At 37.3% G+C, this 15,977-nt stretch overlaps 1 protein-coding gene and 1 non-coding gene across 2 annotated transcripts; both read right to left on the bottom strand.

Moving 5' to 3' along the window:
- Positions 1-800: 800 nt before the first annotated feature.
- TRNAA-UGC (transfer RNA alanine (anticodon UGC)) lies at positions 801-873 on the bottom strand. Its single transcript has one exon. It is a non-coding gene; the product is annotated as a tRNA-Ala (tRNA).
- A 6,055-nt stretch (positions 874-6,928) lies between these two features.
- On the bottom strand, positions 6,929-15,529 carry MEE21 (PIN domain-like family protein). Its single transcript, XM_077358115.1, has 4 exons — positions 15,208-15,529; positions 15,044-15,124; positions 14,502-14,622; positions 6,929-11,465 (listed from the first exon to the last, which is right to left on the bottom strand). The coding sequence occupies exons 1-4, from the start codon at positions 15,408-15,410 to the stop codon at positions 11,127-11,129; spliced, it is 744 nt and encodes a 247-aa protein (XP_077214230.1). The 5' UTR covers positions 15,411-15,529; the 3' UTR covers positions 6,929-11,126.
- Positions 15,530-15,977: the final 448 nt, after the last annotated feature.

The following is a 15,977-nucleotide window of genomic DNA, read 5'->3' as shown; positions in this document are numbered from 1 at the left end:
CTAATCCTACCCCAGTTGGATTGAATTTTTTATTAGAAATTTTTTTAAATAAATTTGGGTTTTTTATTCTGTTTAAAAGGGAATCAAAATAGGAATCAGAATAGGATTCCAATTCGGATTTCTGATTCCACCAATCTAAAAGCAGCCTTAGAGATGCAGGAGTTGCTAATTCTTGCTTGGGATTTGAATAAATGTTATCTATTGAGAGGAATGCTTCATGATCTCCAGCAGTTCACAGCTAAGTCTCCTAGAAGGAAATCTAAAGCAAAAAACTCAGTTCACCTTAGGTTGATCTGAACCGTCCATTTTAAAGGCCTTGGTTCAGATCAATCTAAGATGGGTCCACTGTGTCATATTGTAGGCACTCCATTGTATTACAATACCTCTTGTGTATTAATAGTGTAATTCAATCAGGACTAGGTGTGAGTGGAATGAAAATTATGAAATACAATAAGACATAAAACTGTTACGTAGTGGGCCCACCTTTTGTTTGATCTCAACCGATCATCTGATTGGCCCTACTTTGGATCCCCACCCACTTGATCTTGGTAGCTTGTAGTAGGACATCTCATGCGTGAGGGGGAAAAAACGACTACAAAAAATCAACGGATGTTAGATATACACGTGGCACAAGCTACCTAAAAAAGTGGGGGAAGGAGCATAACAAAAATTCAATTCGGACAAAACATAGAAAACGTGATGAAGCAGCGGTTTCCGGTATTTCGGCCGAAATCGACTCCTTGAAAAGGAAAACATTCGGTTGAAAATGTGAGGGGAAAAATGGTAAAAGGTAGAATTTGTGGAGATGCGGGGTATCGAACCCCGTACCTCTCGCATGCAAAGCGAGCGCTCTACCATGTGAGCTACATCCCCATTGTGATGGACTCCTAAAATAACCAGTGATATTCATTTACTGCCTACAGCATGACACATATAAATCAAATATAACTTTTTAAATACTCGTGCCCCCTCATATAAACATGGTGTCTTGATGGATTTGTAAAATCTGAAGTATCAAGGTCTATTTAGTTAGTGCATAAGATGGTGAGCATTTCTCTCTTGAGGAATTCTAGGCTGAAGGGAGCCCTTGCAAACATGCATTAATAACGGTTGAAAAGTCAAACATGACGGTGATGTGCAGCCAATGGGGGAGCCCTTTCACCTCTTTTTTGCAGGGGCTCCCTTCAGTTTAGACTTACTCTTTTCTCTTTCCTCCAATATACATATGATGGAAATATTAAAGGTTTTAAACAATCCTATCAATCCAACAGAAATAATTGGAATAGGAACTAACATTCATTTTAGATTTCTAACAAGAATAAGAAAAAGAAAAGCACTTGTTTCCATTGTGACAAACCTACCAATACAAAAGTAAATGCTGACTTCTCAAGATAAAGTTATAATCACAAGAAAAAAAAATTGTAGCCATGACATCTGAGCTGAATGTTCTCGAAGATGAAGGCACTTGGTAGATCTATTCAGCCACCACGAGAGATGTCTATAAGGACGGTAGTTTATTTTCAACCTATGAATTATTTGTGGATTGAAGCATTCTCTACATGGACAACTCTTATGCTGCTATAGTCAGGAAAAAGTACTGAACTTGAGTTCACATCAGGAAAATAGTCCACTCCTACCGATGTTTATCATGTAAGGGAATTTGGTCAAACGGTACCTCAAAATATCTGAAATAGTGAGATGGACCCCTTGAATTTCAAACTTGTCAAAGGGTTCCATTTTGCTTTTCCTGACAAGGTTTTTGACCGAAATACCCTTGCACCCTCAAAATACATGTTAAGCCATAAAAAATGGATAAAAAGGTGTTCCCTTCTTTTTCTACCAACCCTTTACCTTCCCCAATCCCCAATAACGCCTAGAACAAAAAAAAGGAGAAAAATGTGAGTTTTATTTTTGTCCTCTTAGGGTTTGTGCTTGTAGCCCCTAATATCTCATTTAATGTGTTAGATAACTCTGTCTTTTTATGATGGTGTATTAAGGGTGTATTAAGGGTTTATAAGGGTTCATAAGTGTTATTAATGTTTGATGGCCCTACCATTGAGTTGAACCCTTGCTTTATATTTTATAACTGTCGTGATTAGGGTTGTCTAAGGGTTTATAAGGGTTGATAAGTGTTATTAATGTTTGATGGCCCTACCATTGAGTTGAACCCTTGCTAGGTATTTCATAACTGCCGTGATTAGGGTTGTCTAAGGGATTATCCAAAAAATAATCCCTTATTTTTTGGCTTTGATAATCTCATAGAAAACCCCCATATAGGTACTGGAAACCACCTGTTAGTCCATCACCCTATTTTATTCCAATCTGTCCAATTGAAAACTCCATAGATAAGCTCCATTAAGCCACAACTTTATAGCCCCTTTTAAAGTCTTGAAGTTTATGTTAGAGAGTTTAGAACCCCTGTGTAAAATTATAGAAAAATGCCCGAATCAATGGTTTCTCTTCTTTTACACTATGATGAACATTTGAAGGATGAGGTTTCTTGGGACTATGTCGGGGGGGGGGAAGACATTGTTATCGGTTCTCCGCCGAATTAATTCTGATGAATTTCAAAGTGCAATCCAAAGAAGAATTGGTATAACATAAAGGAATATTTTACTATCGATCAAATGTCGATACGTTGTTGATCCATACATAATCACTTTAATCGACGTTGATGATGATGATGTCTTTCAAACAATATTAAGGATGTTTGACATAGACATGTTCAATTCTGTGACAATATACAACAAAAACCATAAGTGAGAACGGTATTAATTCATTGAATTCGTCAATGCTTCCCCCAAACAATGTTTGTATTAGTAGAACCTCTATTAATCCTAACATTCCATCTACTTCAATTCCGCTCCAAGAACGTGTACGCAAACGGGAAAATGTCAAACTTTGCCCGCGTTTTGAAATTGATTTGCAAAACGACTACGAAAGTGAATTTGTAAGTGAAGAGATCCTTGATACCAGTATAGGAGGTGGTCCAGGAGAACGCAGCATAAGGTACCTTTGTTCTTTGGTAATCTTTCAAGACTTACATAGTTCAAATTATGAATTAATCATATGGATTGAGGCTGATTATATATTTTCGAACTATACAGGTCTCGATTTGACTTAAATGAAACATTGACAAGTGGTTTGCATGCTAACCATGTTACCGGAGGTATAGATGAGTTACAAAATGTTGGAGATCAACGCAGCATAAGGTATTTTTGTTCTTTGGTAATCTTTCAAGACTTCTATAGTTCAAATTATGAATTAATCATATGGATTGAGGCTAATTATATATTTTCGAACTATACAGGTCTCGATTTGACTTAAATGAAACATTGGCAAGTGGTTTGCATGCTAACCATGTTACCGGATGTATAGATGAGTTACAAAATGTTGGAGATTATGAAGTGGACGTCAATAATGTTTTTGAAAATAATTTCTGTGTAAGGAATTTAGATTATGAAGAAGAAAGAAATGATAATGATGATGATTATGATTACGAGGAGAAGGACGAGGATGAAGATGATCATCATGAAAACATCGTTTTTAGTCCAACTGCTCAGCCTATCAACGGAGGCTTTCCTATCAGACGTGGTATTCAATCAATTCTGAGTGACAGTAGTGGGCCAATGAAAGTAGATGGCATGTTTGTTGGAGCCCAAGAGATAGAAGTTGATACATTAAAAGGTGAATTACATTACAAGTGTACCCGATGCCGACAACTTGGTCACAATAGAAGAAGTTGCAAAGAACCTCCCGTTGTCGGACCGAACCTCGACAAAACTGTTATTGGACCTTCTGCACCAATACTCACGATGTCAGGCGTACCTTGTCAAGCTTCCTTCTTTGCGTAAGGGTGTGGGTTTTTTTGAGAAGAAGTTGTATATGATTTTTTTTTATGTAGTCATATACTCTTACGAATTTTTTTGTTATTTTGTAAACAGTGGCTGTATTCATATACACTTATTAATTTTTTGGAGTAGAAGTCACCCTATTTTTGAAACGGTAATGGATCAATTGCTAAGTTATTATAGTGGGTCCCACAGTTTGGCATAACTCTGCCTGATATGGTAAAGTGATAATAGAGGCCCCCTCCATCCCTGGTAATTTCTAAATTTTTATATGTGACACTCCCATTTCATCTCTTGGTCACCCCATTGTCATATGTGATACTCCCATTTTCCTTGACCTTGTAACCGCTTCCAGGCCCAACAGACATGAACTGAAAATTTTCCAGGTGTGATAACCCCAATTCATCTCTTGGTCACCCCATTTTCATATGTAATACCTCCATTTTCCTTGACCTGGTAACCCCTTCCAGGCCCAATAGATAAGAACCAAAAAATTTCCAAGTGTGATAACCCCAGTTTCATATGTGAGAACCCCATTTTCCTTGACATGGTAACCCCTTCCAGGCCCAACAGACATGAACCAAAAATTCTCCAGGTGTGATAATCCCATTTCATCTCTTGGTCACCCCATTTTCATATGTGATACCCCCATTTTCCTTGACCTGGTAACCCTTCTAGGCCTAACAGATAAGAACCAAAAATTTTCCAAGTGTGATAACCCCAGTATCATATGTGAGAATCCCATTTTTCATATGTAATACCCCCATTTTCCTTGACCTGGTAACCCCTTCTAGGCCCAACAGACATGAACCGAAAATTTTTCAGGTGTGATACCCTCATTTTCCTTGACCTGGTAACCCCTTCCAGGCCCAACAGACATGAACCGAAAATTTTCCAGGTGTGATAACCCCATTTCATCTCTTAGTTACCTCATTTTCATATGCGATACCCCCATTTTCCTGACTTGGTAACCCCTTCCAGGCCCAACAAATAAGAGCCGAATATTTTTTAAATAAACAAAACCGCCTGGGGGGTATTCAGGTAAAAAAAACATGTCAGGAAAAGTAAAATGGACCCATTTCACAAATTTGAAATGTGGGGGTACCATTTCACTATTTCCGCTATTTTTTGGACCCTTTTGACCAAATTTCCATTATGTAATAGAATATCGAAAGAATCTTGTCACTAGTAACATTATTAATAAGAATATGTTTAATTTTGTTTGAATTAAATGAGTTAAATATGTTTACATTTGTTGGAATATTAGAAAAATATATGATATGTTTAAATTAAAGTCGATTCCTAAGTATCATGCTGATAAAGGTAGGCCACAGATGTGACCCATAAAGCAGGTTTCCTATCTACTTTTTACCGGTACGACACTACTCTAATCCGGTCTCTCTCTCTCCAAAATGCATGAGCGGTTGGTGGGCCCAATTAATTTGTTTTAATCTGTGAGCAAGGTGGGCCACACCATAGGATGATCCAAACCATCCATTCAATGGCCCACAATGTAAATAGGTTGCACTCCAAAATATCATTTCCAAAGGCTGATCCTAGCCCTTCGATCTAAAGAGGTTTCCATAACTTGCATTTTCTCTTTAGATCGGAGGGCTAGGATCATCCCTTGGAAATGATATTTTGGGGTGCAACCTATTTATGTTGTGGATTATCAAATGGATAGTTTGGATTATCCTATGGTAGGGCCTACCTTGCTTGATGAAGTGTTGTATGGCTGTAGAGTAGAGGGGGTGATTTTATCGTAGAATAGGAAAGAAAAAGGGAGTGACTGCTTGGCGGTAAAAAGTAGGTAGGAAACATGTTTTATAGTTAGTGGGCCGTCAACTGGGGGTGTGGTTGGGGGTGGAATATCAGCGCCCTTGAGTTTGAGTATTTCAAAGTTTGTGGTCGTAGAGGGATTATGAAAGGATCTAAACCTAAATGGAAAAAATTGAGCCAAATGGATATTGAATGCATCTTTTTTAAGATATACTAATCATTGTAAGGCATATAGACTTCTTGTTATAGAACCTAATAATTTATTTAATATCAATACAATTATCGAATCTAAGGATGTAATCTTCTATGAGAAGAGATTTACTTCATTTCTTAAGTTAAATGATTCTAACACATCAATGGAACCAACATTGAAACCATATGTGAACGGTGACTGAACTAATGAAATTAGAAGTAGAAACAAAAAAAAGAACTTTCCATGACTCAGTTGTTTTCTCGGCAGAAGGAACTAGAGACACATTCTATAAATCCACTCAATCACCAATAGGCCTATTTAAAGACAAGAAACCCGGCCAGTAAGAATGACTAAAAACTGAAGTGCTAAGGATAAAGGAAAAGAGCAGATGGTGGTAGATGGCGGAGTAGAATAAAACTTTCTTGTTTACCATATTATTAGTGCATTTAGAATAAAAATTTCATTAGGGAGTGTCTAGGCAACTTAGCGAAAGTAATTTCACAGCCCCTCTTTTGTTCCATTTCATATGAGTTAAATGAATAAGACAATCTCGGCTATGAGTTGGCTCTTCACTCATGAAAAAGAGGGGAAGCGAAATTGCCTCGACACTCTCCACTATAATAAGTTTAATAAAAATGTCCCTAAATTGGGTGTCCAAATTGTTATGGAACAATAGCATTTGAAAATAATCTTATTTTAACAAAACACTGTGCAAATAATTGTCTTTAACCTTAAACCCATTAGCATAAACATTATATGCAAATAGTTTTGGGTGGTATCCAAAGGAACCCTTAAGCTCTCCATCCTAATCGTCTCTATTTCTGCCTCATTATATAGCAAAAAAAGTACATATTTTTTGCATGAATCAAATTTGAGCTGTTTTCTTGTTTAGAGAGTAAAATAACATGAAAAGGCTAACAAGAAGGATTAAAGGAATTGTAGGTGGTTGTGTGTGAAAGGTTTGGATGAAGAGGGAGATTCAATCAGTATCCTTAAGAACCTCTCCAAGGAGGAAAACTTGACCTAAGAAGCCAAAAGGCTAGAGAAGACTGCAAGCCCACTTAAACCAGTTTGAAGAATGGGCAACAACAGCACACCCACAGAGAAGGCAATGAGCATAGAAGATGGCTCATGCATTCATTTGATGTAAAGATCCATCAATTTGAATCTGTTTTGAAGGTTCTGAGAGCACCAAAAACTGACCACCATACGATGAAAATAAAAGCTGCATATTATCCTGACTAACCTATCAAGAACTCATGCACTTTGCAGACTTTACCGCCTTCGATAGCAGGCCCATCAGAAATTCAAAATTTGTAAACCATGCTACGTCCCAAGTTAAGGGCCACTACACTCATTAAGCCATTATTTTTCAATCAGAAAAAGGCATTTGTAGGTCTTCAACCTGCCACAGTACAGTTAACCCTCAGCTTCCTTCGCCTTGCTGTCCTTGTGGGATCTTTTCCTTTTCCTAGTCCTCTTTTTCCTGCTGATATCGCCTGCCTTTCCGTCCTGCAATTGCAATTCCATATATCATATAATATTGAAGCAATTCCATATATCATATAATATTGAAGCAATTACACATATCATATAACATTGAAGAACAATCAAATGCTTCAATTCACATGACTCAACTGTGCCATGGCCGATACATGCTTTGGTATCAAATAGAAAAACAGTAAAGGAGACATCCCAAGTGAAGGAACAGATAAATAGGTTGTCCCAGATATGATGCTGCAAAAAGGGGACTCTTGAGGCAAAGCCCAGTTGAATTTCGAAATTCCAGGTCCAGATTAAACATGCTGATAGCAGGTCCGGGAATGAAACTTACTCATTCACCATTTGGTGGTGCTACAAGAGGAATGCAGATTCTACTCGCTCCATTTTACCACTTACCGCAATGTTTGTGAGCTTTATTCCAGCCCCCATTTCCAGGGGTGAGCATTTGGGGATAAAAAATCACTCACATTTCTAATCCACATACCAAGCAGTACCAATACAAAAAATTGGAACCTTGAGACAAATTGGTTAAAATTTTGAGAAATAGATCAATGTTGCCAAGGACTACAGCTAGTCTCTCATAGGAAAAAAAATGTCACTAACAAATAATATGGCAAAAATGCTTGGGCGAATTGATATTATGACAAGCCTTAACATGAAAAGCCTTAATCTAGGCCAACATGCGACATAGTGTGATCCAAACCTTTCATTTAGTCAGGCCCAGTGTTTTCAGAGGTGTTTGAGCTGGAAGCCTCAATGCGAGCCTCAGGATGAACCGCACCAAAAACACCATGTCCATATGACACAAACCTCATTTGGGTGAAGAATGATGAGGCATAAAAGCCGCATGAGATTTATTTGAGGTGTACGGCTCGAACGAAAGGCGTATGCCTTTCAGGCAACATGCTAAAAAGAGTGATTTTCACGGCCCAAACCCCACAAATCCCATTTTTAAGAAGGAAGAAAGGTTGTTGATAGATTAAGGAGAGTTTTGGTGTTTTCAGAGCGTTTTCCCCTTTCCTTTGTTTTATGATTTCTCTCAAACCGTTCAACAAAATCAAAATATGAAAGTATGTCGTTTTCAGTGGATTTCTTTTAACGACAGAAAACTTACGATGTTGAAAAACTTTATGATTGTGCACTCCTCCTTTACTTGGTGAGTAAAAATCTCTATTTTTTGGGGTTTTGTCTTATAAATCCATTCAAAGATATTTTCTCAAATATTTGAAGTTATTGGAGTGCATTTCATCATCTTGACATGAACATGAGGGATAAGAAAGATTTTGTACGGGGACGCGCAAAGGAAATTGATGGGGAGGAGAAAAGAGCATAGATTAAATGTCTATTTTGCAATCAATTGATGGGGATGGAAAACGGGGAAAAGATGATAACTAAATTGATTTAGTGGAGGGATATTTGACTCTGTATTATTTGGCTGGTAATGATAGATACTTTCTTTTTTTAGTGTATTGAAGGTTGAATGATGATAGTTTGTTGAAAATAAAGTATATTTTTCAAAAAAAAAAATAGTAATTTATTTTTTGAATGGTGGAAAAAAAAACTTTAGTGATCTTTTGGAATTTTAATAATTGTTTCTTTTTTTAATTTTTTTATTTGAAAATTCAGTAAATTTGCAAGGCTTACGTAAGGCGCCTCGCCTTTTATGCCGCACACCTCAGGAGTAAAAACACCACGCCTTACGCCTCCACCTCTAAAAACATGGCTGAGCCTATCATTGAGACAAAGTGACCAAAACACGCGCTTAATCAGATGATCTCAAATGTCTGATCAATAGCATTCAAATGGATAGTTAAGAAAAAATGAGCTACTGTCCACATTCAAGTTCCTTGATTGATTGGTTAGAAATTTTTCGGATATTGTGGTTTTCAGGTTATGTCATCCACAAGTTTAGGAGCCTTGGATAGAGGGTCCAGATCATGCTGACATCATGTGAGTAGACCCAGGTCAAGCATCTAATGTGCTTCTGATATTAAGAGCTTCTCACAATATCAATCCCCAAGTGCTTTATGTATTTAGGCAGGGAACATAACTTATAATACAGTCAGTTTAAAAATAAGGGAGATAGAAATAATAAAAATTCATAATACCATTCAATAGATCTAAATCATTGAACAAGGCTCATGTTTTTTTTTTATTTGAAAGTTTGAATGAGGCTAATGTTACAAGAAACAGAAGATCAAATTAGTTCTCATCTGCCTTCTACAACATGTTATAAGATTCAACCAGTGGTGAATGCATTATATAAGAGCCTCTTGAGCAAACAACACCTTAGACGTGGGGTGATGCACACATTTTCAGATGTGTTGAAGTACTACTGTTTAGGAAAAAAAGACCTAAGCTGTTATACTGATGGTTAATGAATGAGTTGAATTAGGGGATGCCTTCCAAAAGAAGGATATGTAGGTTTGAAGGCTCAAAAGATTCATTCTCGAGAACCAAGCAAAGAAAAAACGGTGAAGGAAATGAGTTTCTTTGAGGTTTGGCATTTCCATTTCCAATTCATCAGCGAGCTTAGGAGATCGATAGGAAGGAGCAACCTGGTATTTTATGCCAAGGGTCCGATATATTTACCCATGGTATAGCAGCATTTTTGTATGACTTTAACAAGGTATTGAAAGCTAGGCTTGATGGATCTTTGGAACAGGCATATTCCATAATTCAGTAATTTGGTAAGCTAAGGTAAATCTTTTACCATCATTACAATATTATTTCATATCCATTTTATGTTACTGTTTGTAGATAATTTAGTTGAATTTGATTTGGTGATTTTACAGCTAGGAAGGTATTGAAAATGATTTTAAAAGTAAAGCTTCCCAGATAGTTCCTCAACTCATTTCAGCTGGTAAAAAACATTCAGAAAAGCAAACCGCCAGATCTGGCCATAATAACAATGATGTAGTAAGAAGTGAGAAAAAAAAAACCGAGCTGAAGAACAAAAATGATTAACTCACCCAATTTGGAGTATGACTCTTCTTCTTGCATGAAAGTGGATTTGGGCCCTGCATAATTTAGAGGAAGTTTGTTTACAACTAACATAGATAAATGACATCAACAAGCAAACAATTCTGGTAGTGCAAGACCTGAAAGCAGATATCCAAACAACAAACTTTAAACTCATGAAAGAAAGTAATAAAGCAATATGTCAGGTACACTGAGTGGCCAGTTTTCATAAAAGCAGAAACTTTCTAATGGCAAGATCAGCACACATTTCAAAAATCTGCAATCTGAACTACCTAGATTAGAAGCTTGCATAATCTTCAATTATGTCCCTGTCAGAAGGGACAAACTAGAAACCGGTTATCTTAAGCAAAGCACCCAAAGTACGTTAGTGCAGAAATTACAGTAACCTCAAAGAACGGTTCGGATCATGACTAATAACCCATCCAAAAAGAACAAAGGTTGATCGTCACTTTCAAGAGAATATGTCTCCAAGAAGTAATTATACGTGAAAATAAAATTACAGAAACATTGAAATGCAACAAGATCAGTCGAGGGCAGCAAGGGAGAATTGAACAATCATATTTAAGATCACAATGGTGACAAACTTCAGGTTAAAAGCCAAAAGACATGCCAATTGAAATCTGCATGGGCATGGTTCAAAAGCCTGCAAGGACGGTGTTAGTTTACCATATATCATGCTGCATCCTTCATGTACCATACATTAAGATGCATTAAGGATGCATCCCTCTTTTTTGAAATGGAAATGGAAGGATGGATCAATCTTAGGAGGCATATTAAAACAAAGACGGCTGACTGAGGAGCAATGCAATACAAATATCTTAAGCAAAGTGATAATCAGAATATCTAACCTTTGCTTTCTTTCTTTTAAATTTACTTTTCTCGGCCACACCTAGCATCCTTCTTGTATTGTCGATATTTGTTACAGCATGTTCTTTCACACCTTCATTCATTAAAACTTCATCTGCGCCAGGGGAGTCTGATGCTAGTTGGATTGATGGTGTATTCTTCTTTTCCCTCTTACTTAACATCTTATATTCCAACTCGCTCATATGCAATCGTGCCTCTTCGGTTGATTTAACAAATTGGCGTTGAAAATGTGATGGTGGCGCAAGGAATAAAGAGTTCCTGAGGCCATATATCAATGGGACACCAGGTATCTGCATTCAAGGATTAAACCATTAAAAAGGTTTTGAGAATTGCTTCATGGCTTAAAGGTTTGATTGGAAAGAATCTAGTGAAAATGTGAAAAATTTGAAGACGGATGAATTCTTGGAAGTCACCTTTGATGTGATAAAAAACTGAATTAGAAACAGTAGATCATAGGCTAAAATGCCGACCCCAACTAGTTTGGGACAAAGGCTTAGTTGAGTTGAGTTGAGTTGAGATAATAGGCTAAAATCATGCATTACAAAATTATCAACCTCAAGAAGGTAAAAAAAAAAAAAGAATCTTGTGTGCAAAAAAATGGAACCAGGTGTGTCTAGGTGAATAACATAGTGACAAATATCAACAAGGTGTTTGAAATAGTTCATACATATAGAAATCTAGAAACAGTGACAGATACGAGGTGTCCGACACGGCAACTACTAAAAATCTAGAAACAAGGACACGCTCGTACACACATACATATGAAATTAGTGATTATCAATCATAATTTGCAATGAGATAAAATGCGTATTCAGTTAAAAAAATAATGAACAATTGGATCAAGTAACTAAAAGTGCAAAATAATCAGCAAATACTCAAATTGCAATGCAATCATCAATCTAATCTAGTTCTCTTCAATCTCCAATATGCAACGGGAAAGAGATGCCAATAGGATACAATGAATGTAATATTTGAAGGGAAGTTTGTTTAGGTTTTAGGTTTGAGAAGAGAGGGCGAGGTAACTAAAGAAGAGTTAACAATAAAATAACCGTCATAAAAAAAAAATACGTAAACACAATATATAATAAAAAAAAAGGATATCTCTTAAAGACAATTTCAAAAGAAAATAATAAAACAGTATTTCAGACTTGACACTTGACACAGCACAGAAAATATTTCAAACTTGACACGGTACCAAAATGTGTCGGCATACCACATTTTGACACTTCTAGCAGTACGTATACAAGTGTCAAAATCAGTATCGACACATTTGGACACACGTGTCAGTGTCGACATGTGTCAACAAGCGTGTCAGCAGTAAGTTCAAAGTGTTGCCTAAATCATAGTTTCTTGTGAAATTATCAAGAGATTGTGATATTTTAGGAGGATTGTGACATTTTAGGATGATTAATGAGATTTTCAAAATGTCATAAGAACTAATATTATTCATTTTCCATATAGCATCTATGTTTTATTTTTTGGGGGATTTTGTAGAAAAACCAAAACTTTTAAATCTCAAGCATTTTCCTTGCCGAAAGAATCCCAAGAACAGGATTTGTAATTATGTGAATACACATAATAGACCAAATAAGATTGTCCTGCCGATTGCTCCCCGAAGCCCATTCGGGCCTACTTCAACCCGAGGGGATGGAAGGGCATATTCTTTTAGCAGTCCTCGACCTGGTGGGCCTTTTCATCTCTCTGTTTTGGATCCATGGGGCCTTTCTGTGATTGTGAATGCGGCAAGACGTTTGAACCATCTCAATGCTACTCCTGGTTTTTGAGCTAGGGGGTCGGGCTGAGGGAGTTGCCTCTATATCTCGTGTCTGAGGTCAATAGGAAGGTTCATTGTCCAATTTTTTTCCTCCCGCTAACCCCTCCATTGCAGCACTACGTCCCTCCTGGCCTTTCAGAAGTTCAGGGCTGGAGACAGAGAACACCGCCTCTCCCCCACCCACCCACCCCACACACACAGACTGACATCGGGGCTTTCACTTCCTAGAGGCCTGCTAATAATAGAGATTTGCAGTTACCCTTCCTGTACCTCCAACATGGAGAGAGCTGCCTCCTTTAATTCATCTAATATATGCACAGCTACTCTCGCTCGTATTTAGCTAGTCATTCTCATGCTTCTGTGTTGTCGCAGGTTTGCAAAATTGGACATAAGACTTCTGTAGAAAGAATAGGTTACCCATCTTCTTCAACAGATAGCCTTGATCCAAATACCTCTGTTTTAGTCTCTATGGTGGATACAATTTTGGAGGACTGTGACACCCTATGTAATGATTAGGATATTGAGTTGGGTTCTGATGCTTTAGTTAGAGTTTTGAATCAAACCAATTTTGTAACTTTTCAAGCAGTGGATAATTCAAGCAGACTGTTGGACCGGAGAGAATCAGAGGATGATGGAAGCCTTAGTTTAGAGGAAGTGGAGGTAGATATTCGTGATCTTGTGGGAACCCATGTTATGGTGATTACAAATATTGATGTTTTCTATTGGATTTGAATTTGAGTTTGAAACATGTTTTTGACTTGTTGTTATTCTATTTCTGCTACATGATTGGGCCTAACAAGTCAATTGAAAACTCCTTTGACTTGCCCGGGTAATGAAAATTCGGAAACGTCAACCATTGACACCCTCCAGTCAACTCAATTTTACCTTGGCAAGCCCTCGTCCGAGTTTTGAAACGTTGATTGGGAGTCTCTTCCCTCTTCCACATTTCTTCAAACATTATTATGGTTAAAGGTGATTAGGTGGCTATTCAAGAGTCCAAGTTTTTGTGGAGGTTGGCAGATCCCATCGAAGAGATTCTTGATTTGGCTTACATATATGATATTAAGTTCCAACATTTGTGGAGATAAGCCAATGAAGTGACGGATTAGTTGGCAAAGGATGGTGTTTTAAAAGAAATGCTGGTTGGTGGAGATAAATTCCCACATGACCACTCGGACACTGATTATCATTTGGATTCTTTTAGATAAAAGGCTATTTTGTTGTCATTCAAAAATAAAAAAATGCTATCATAAAAGGCCAGATATTGTGTTACGTTTTATCCTAAAGTCCTAACATGAAGAAGAACATGACCACCAGATTCAAATTGGCATCATACTGGGATAGACGAAAATCTAGCGAAAAACAAAATGGGCCTTGTGACAACTTATCAATGGAACAATTTCAATAGCCAGGCAATTTAAAAAAAATGAAATGCTTGTGAGACTCCAAAATGAAACGAAAACAAACTCTTACTATGTAAAACTAAATATATTCTGGGTTGAGATGAATGAAAAACGATTAGCAGACATAATGGGGAAGGAAAAATTCAAACCTCTTGAAACTTGTTCCGAAGATCGACATCCTGAGTAGCTAGAAAGAAGTGTTCAGAGTTGTTTTCTTTGATAATATCCTCTATACACCCTGCAGCGCTTTTCCTCCGCTCGTGGTCACACCTGAGCACAACACCATCCATCATGATTCCAAAACAAATTTAAAAGAAACAAATTTAGTAGTAGTGGGAGTAGCAGTAAAAATAAATGAAAGTGAGAGAAAGAGAGGAAAAGAAAAGTTGCGAAATTTCACTGCATAGGTTGTTTTCAAGAAAACCAATGTCATGTTTTTCTTCAAAACCAAGTAAGTAGTAGTAGTAGTAGTAGTAGTAGTAGTAGTAATAGTAATAAAAAGAGAGACTTGTGAAATTCCATTGCAAATGTTGCTTCTCACAACCAAGCAAATCCCTTAATGGGTTTCTTCAAAACCAGTTCCTTTCAATTGACTTAACTGTAATTCTTTTTGACTTGAGAGAGAGAGAGAGAGAGAGAGAGAGAGAGAGAGAGAGAGAGAGAGAGAGAGAGAGAGAGGAACATGGCAGACCTGGCAGTGAAGAGATTGCGAGCAGCACGAAAAGATTCAGAATAGGAATCACCAAGGCTTTTCAGCTCGGCAAGAATGCATCTGATACAAAGAAAGGAAACAAATTCAAAGAAGAAGAAAGAAAATAGAGACATTGAGAGGAGAAAAGGAGAGAGAAAGTAAACCTGGTGGTGAAGAGCTTGGTTGGGGCGCCAAGAAGATTGGCAAGGAGGGATTGATAATGGGTATGTGGGGTATTAGGGTTGTTGAGAACAAGGTGACTAATGAAGGTACCATCACAGAGGACTTTGAATGGCTCTCTGAACCCAAAACATGAGGTGTAGAACCTCACGCTCTTACGATGCCTCTTTTGCTTCTTCACCCTCATATCTCTCCCTACTAAAAGCTCCTCTTCTTTGTCTTTTTATCTCAAAAATCTCAGAACGGTAGTATTTTTTAAAACCCTAGTCGCTTTGACTCTGGAATTGAGAAGGGGCTTTTAGGGCGTTTTCTGTTTTAATTTAATTTTGACAACCGATTGTGAGTCCGAAACCGATTATTGGACTCAAAATCTAGTTAATTAATTATGAGCCCAATAATCCATTTTAAACTCACATTCAAGAGAAATTATATGATGCCCGACTGTCAAAATAAAGGGCAGAGAAAGACAAAATCTCTCTCCCTTGATTTTTAATCCAAGGGAAAGCACCGTTTTTTACTTTTCCTTGGATAAAAACCAGGCAGCAGTTTTTGTTTCCTTCCGCCCTTTACATTTTGACGGTCGGGCATCATATAATTTCTCCACATTCAAAATCTAACGCAGACAGAATGAAAAAAATGTAAAAATAGGGACTAAGCAATTAACTGGGTTCTCTTTGGTTTTATTTGGAGACAGATTTTATATGATACCGGCATTCTTGGCCCATACAATGCAAGGGATAATGGGCCCCAATCA

The sequence above is a fragment of the Tasmannia lanceolata genome, unplaced genomic scaffold (genome assembly GCF_043159265.1).
Source record: "Tasmannia lanceolata isolate RefF3 unplaced genomic scaffold, GAP_Taslan_0.1 ptg000016l, whole genome shotgun sequence".
Lineage (NCBI taxonomy): Eukaryota > Viridiplantae > Streptophyta > Magnoliopsida > Canellales > Winteraceae > Tasmannia > Tasmannia lanceolata.
This window is presented reverse-complemented; position numbering and strand designations above follow the sequence as displayed.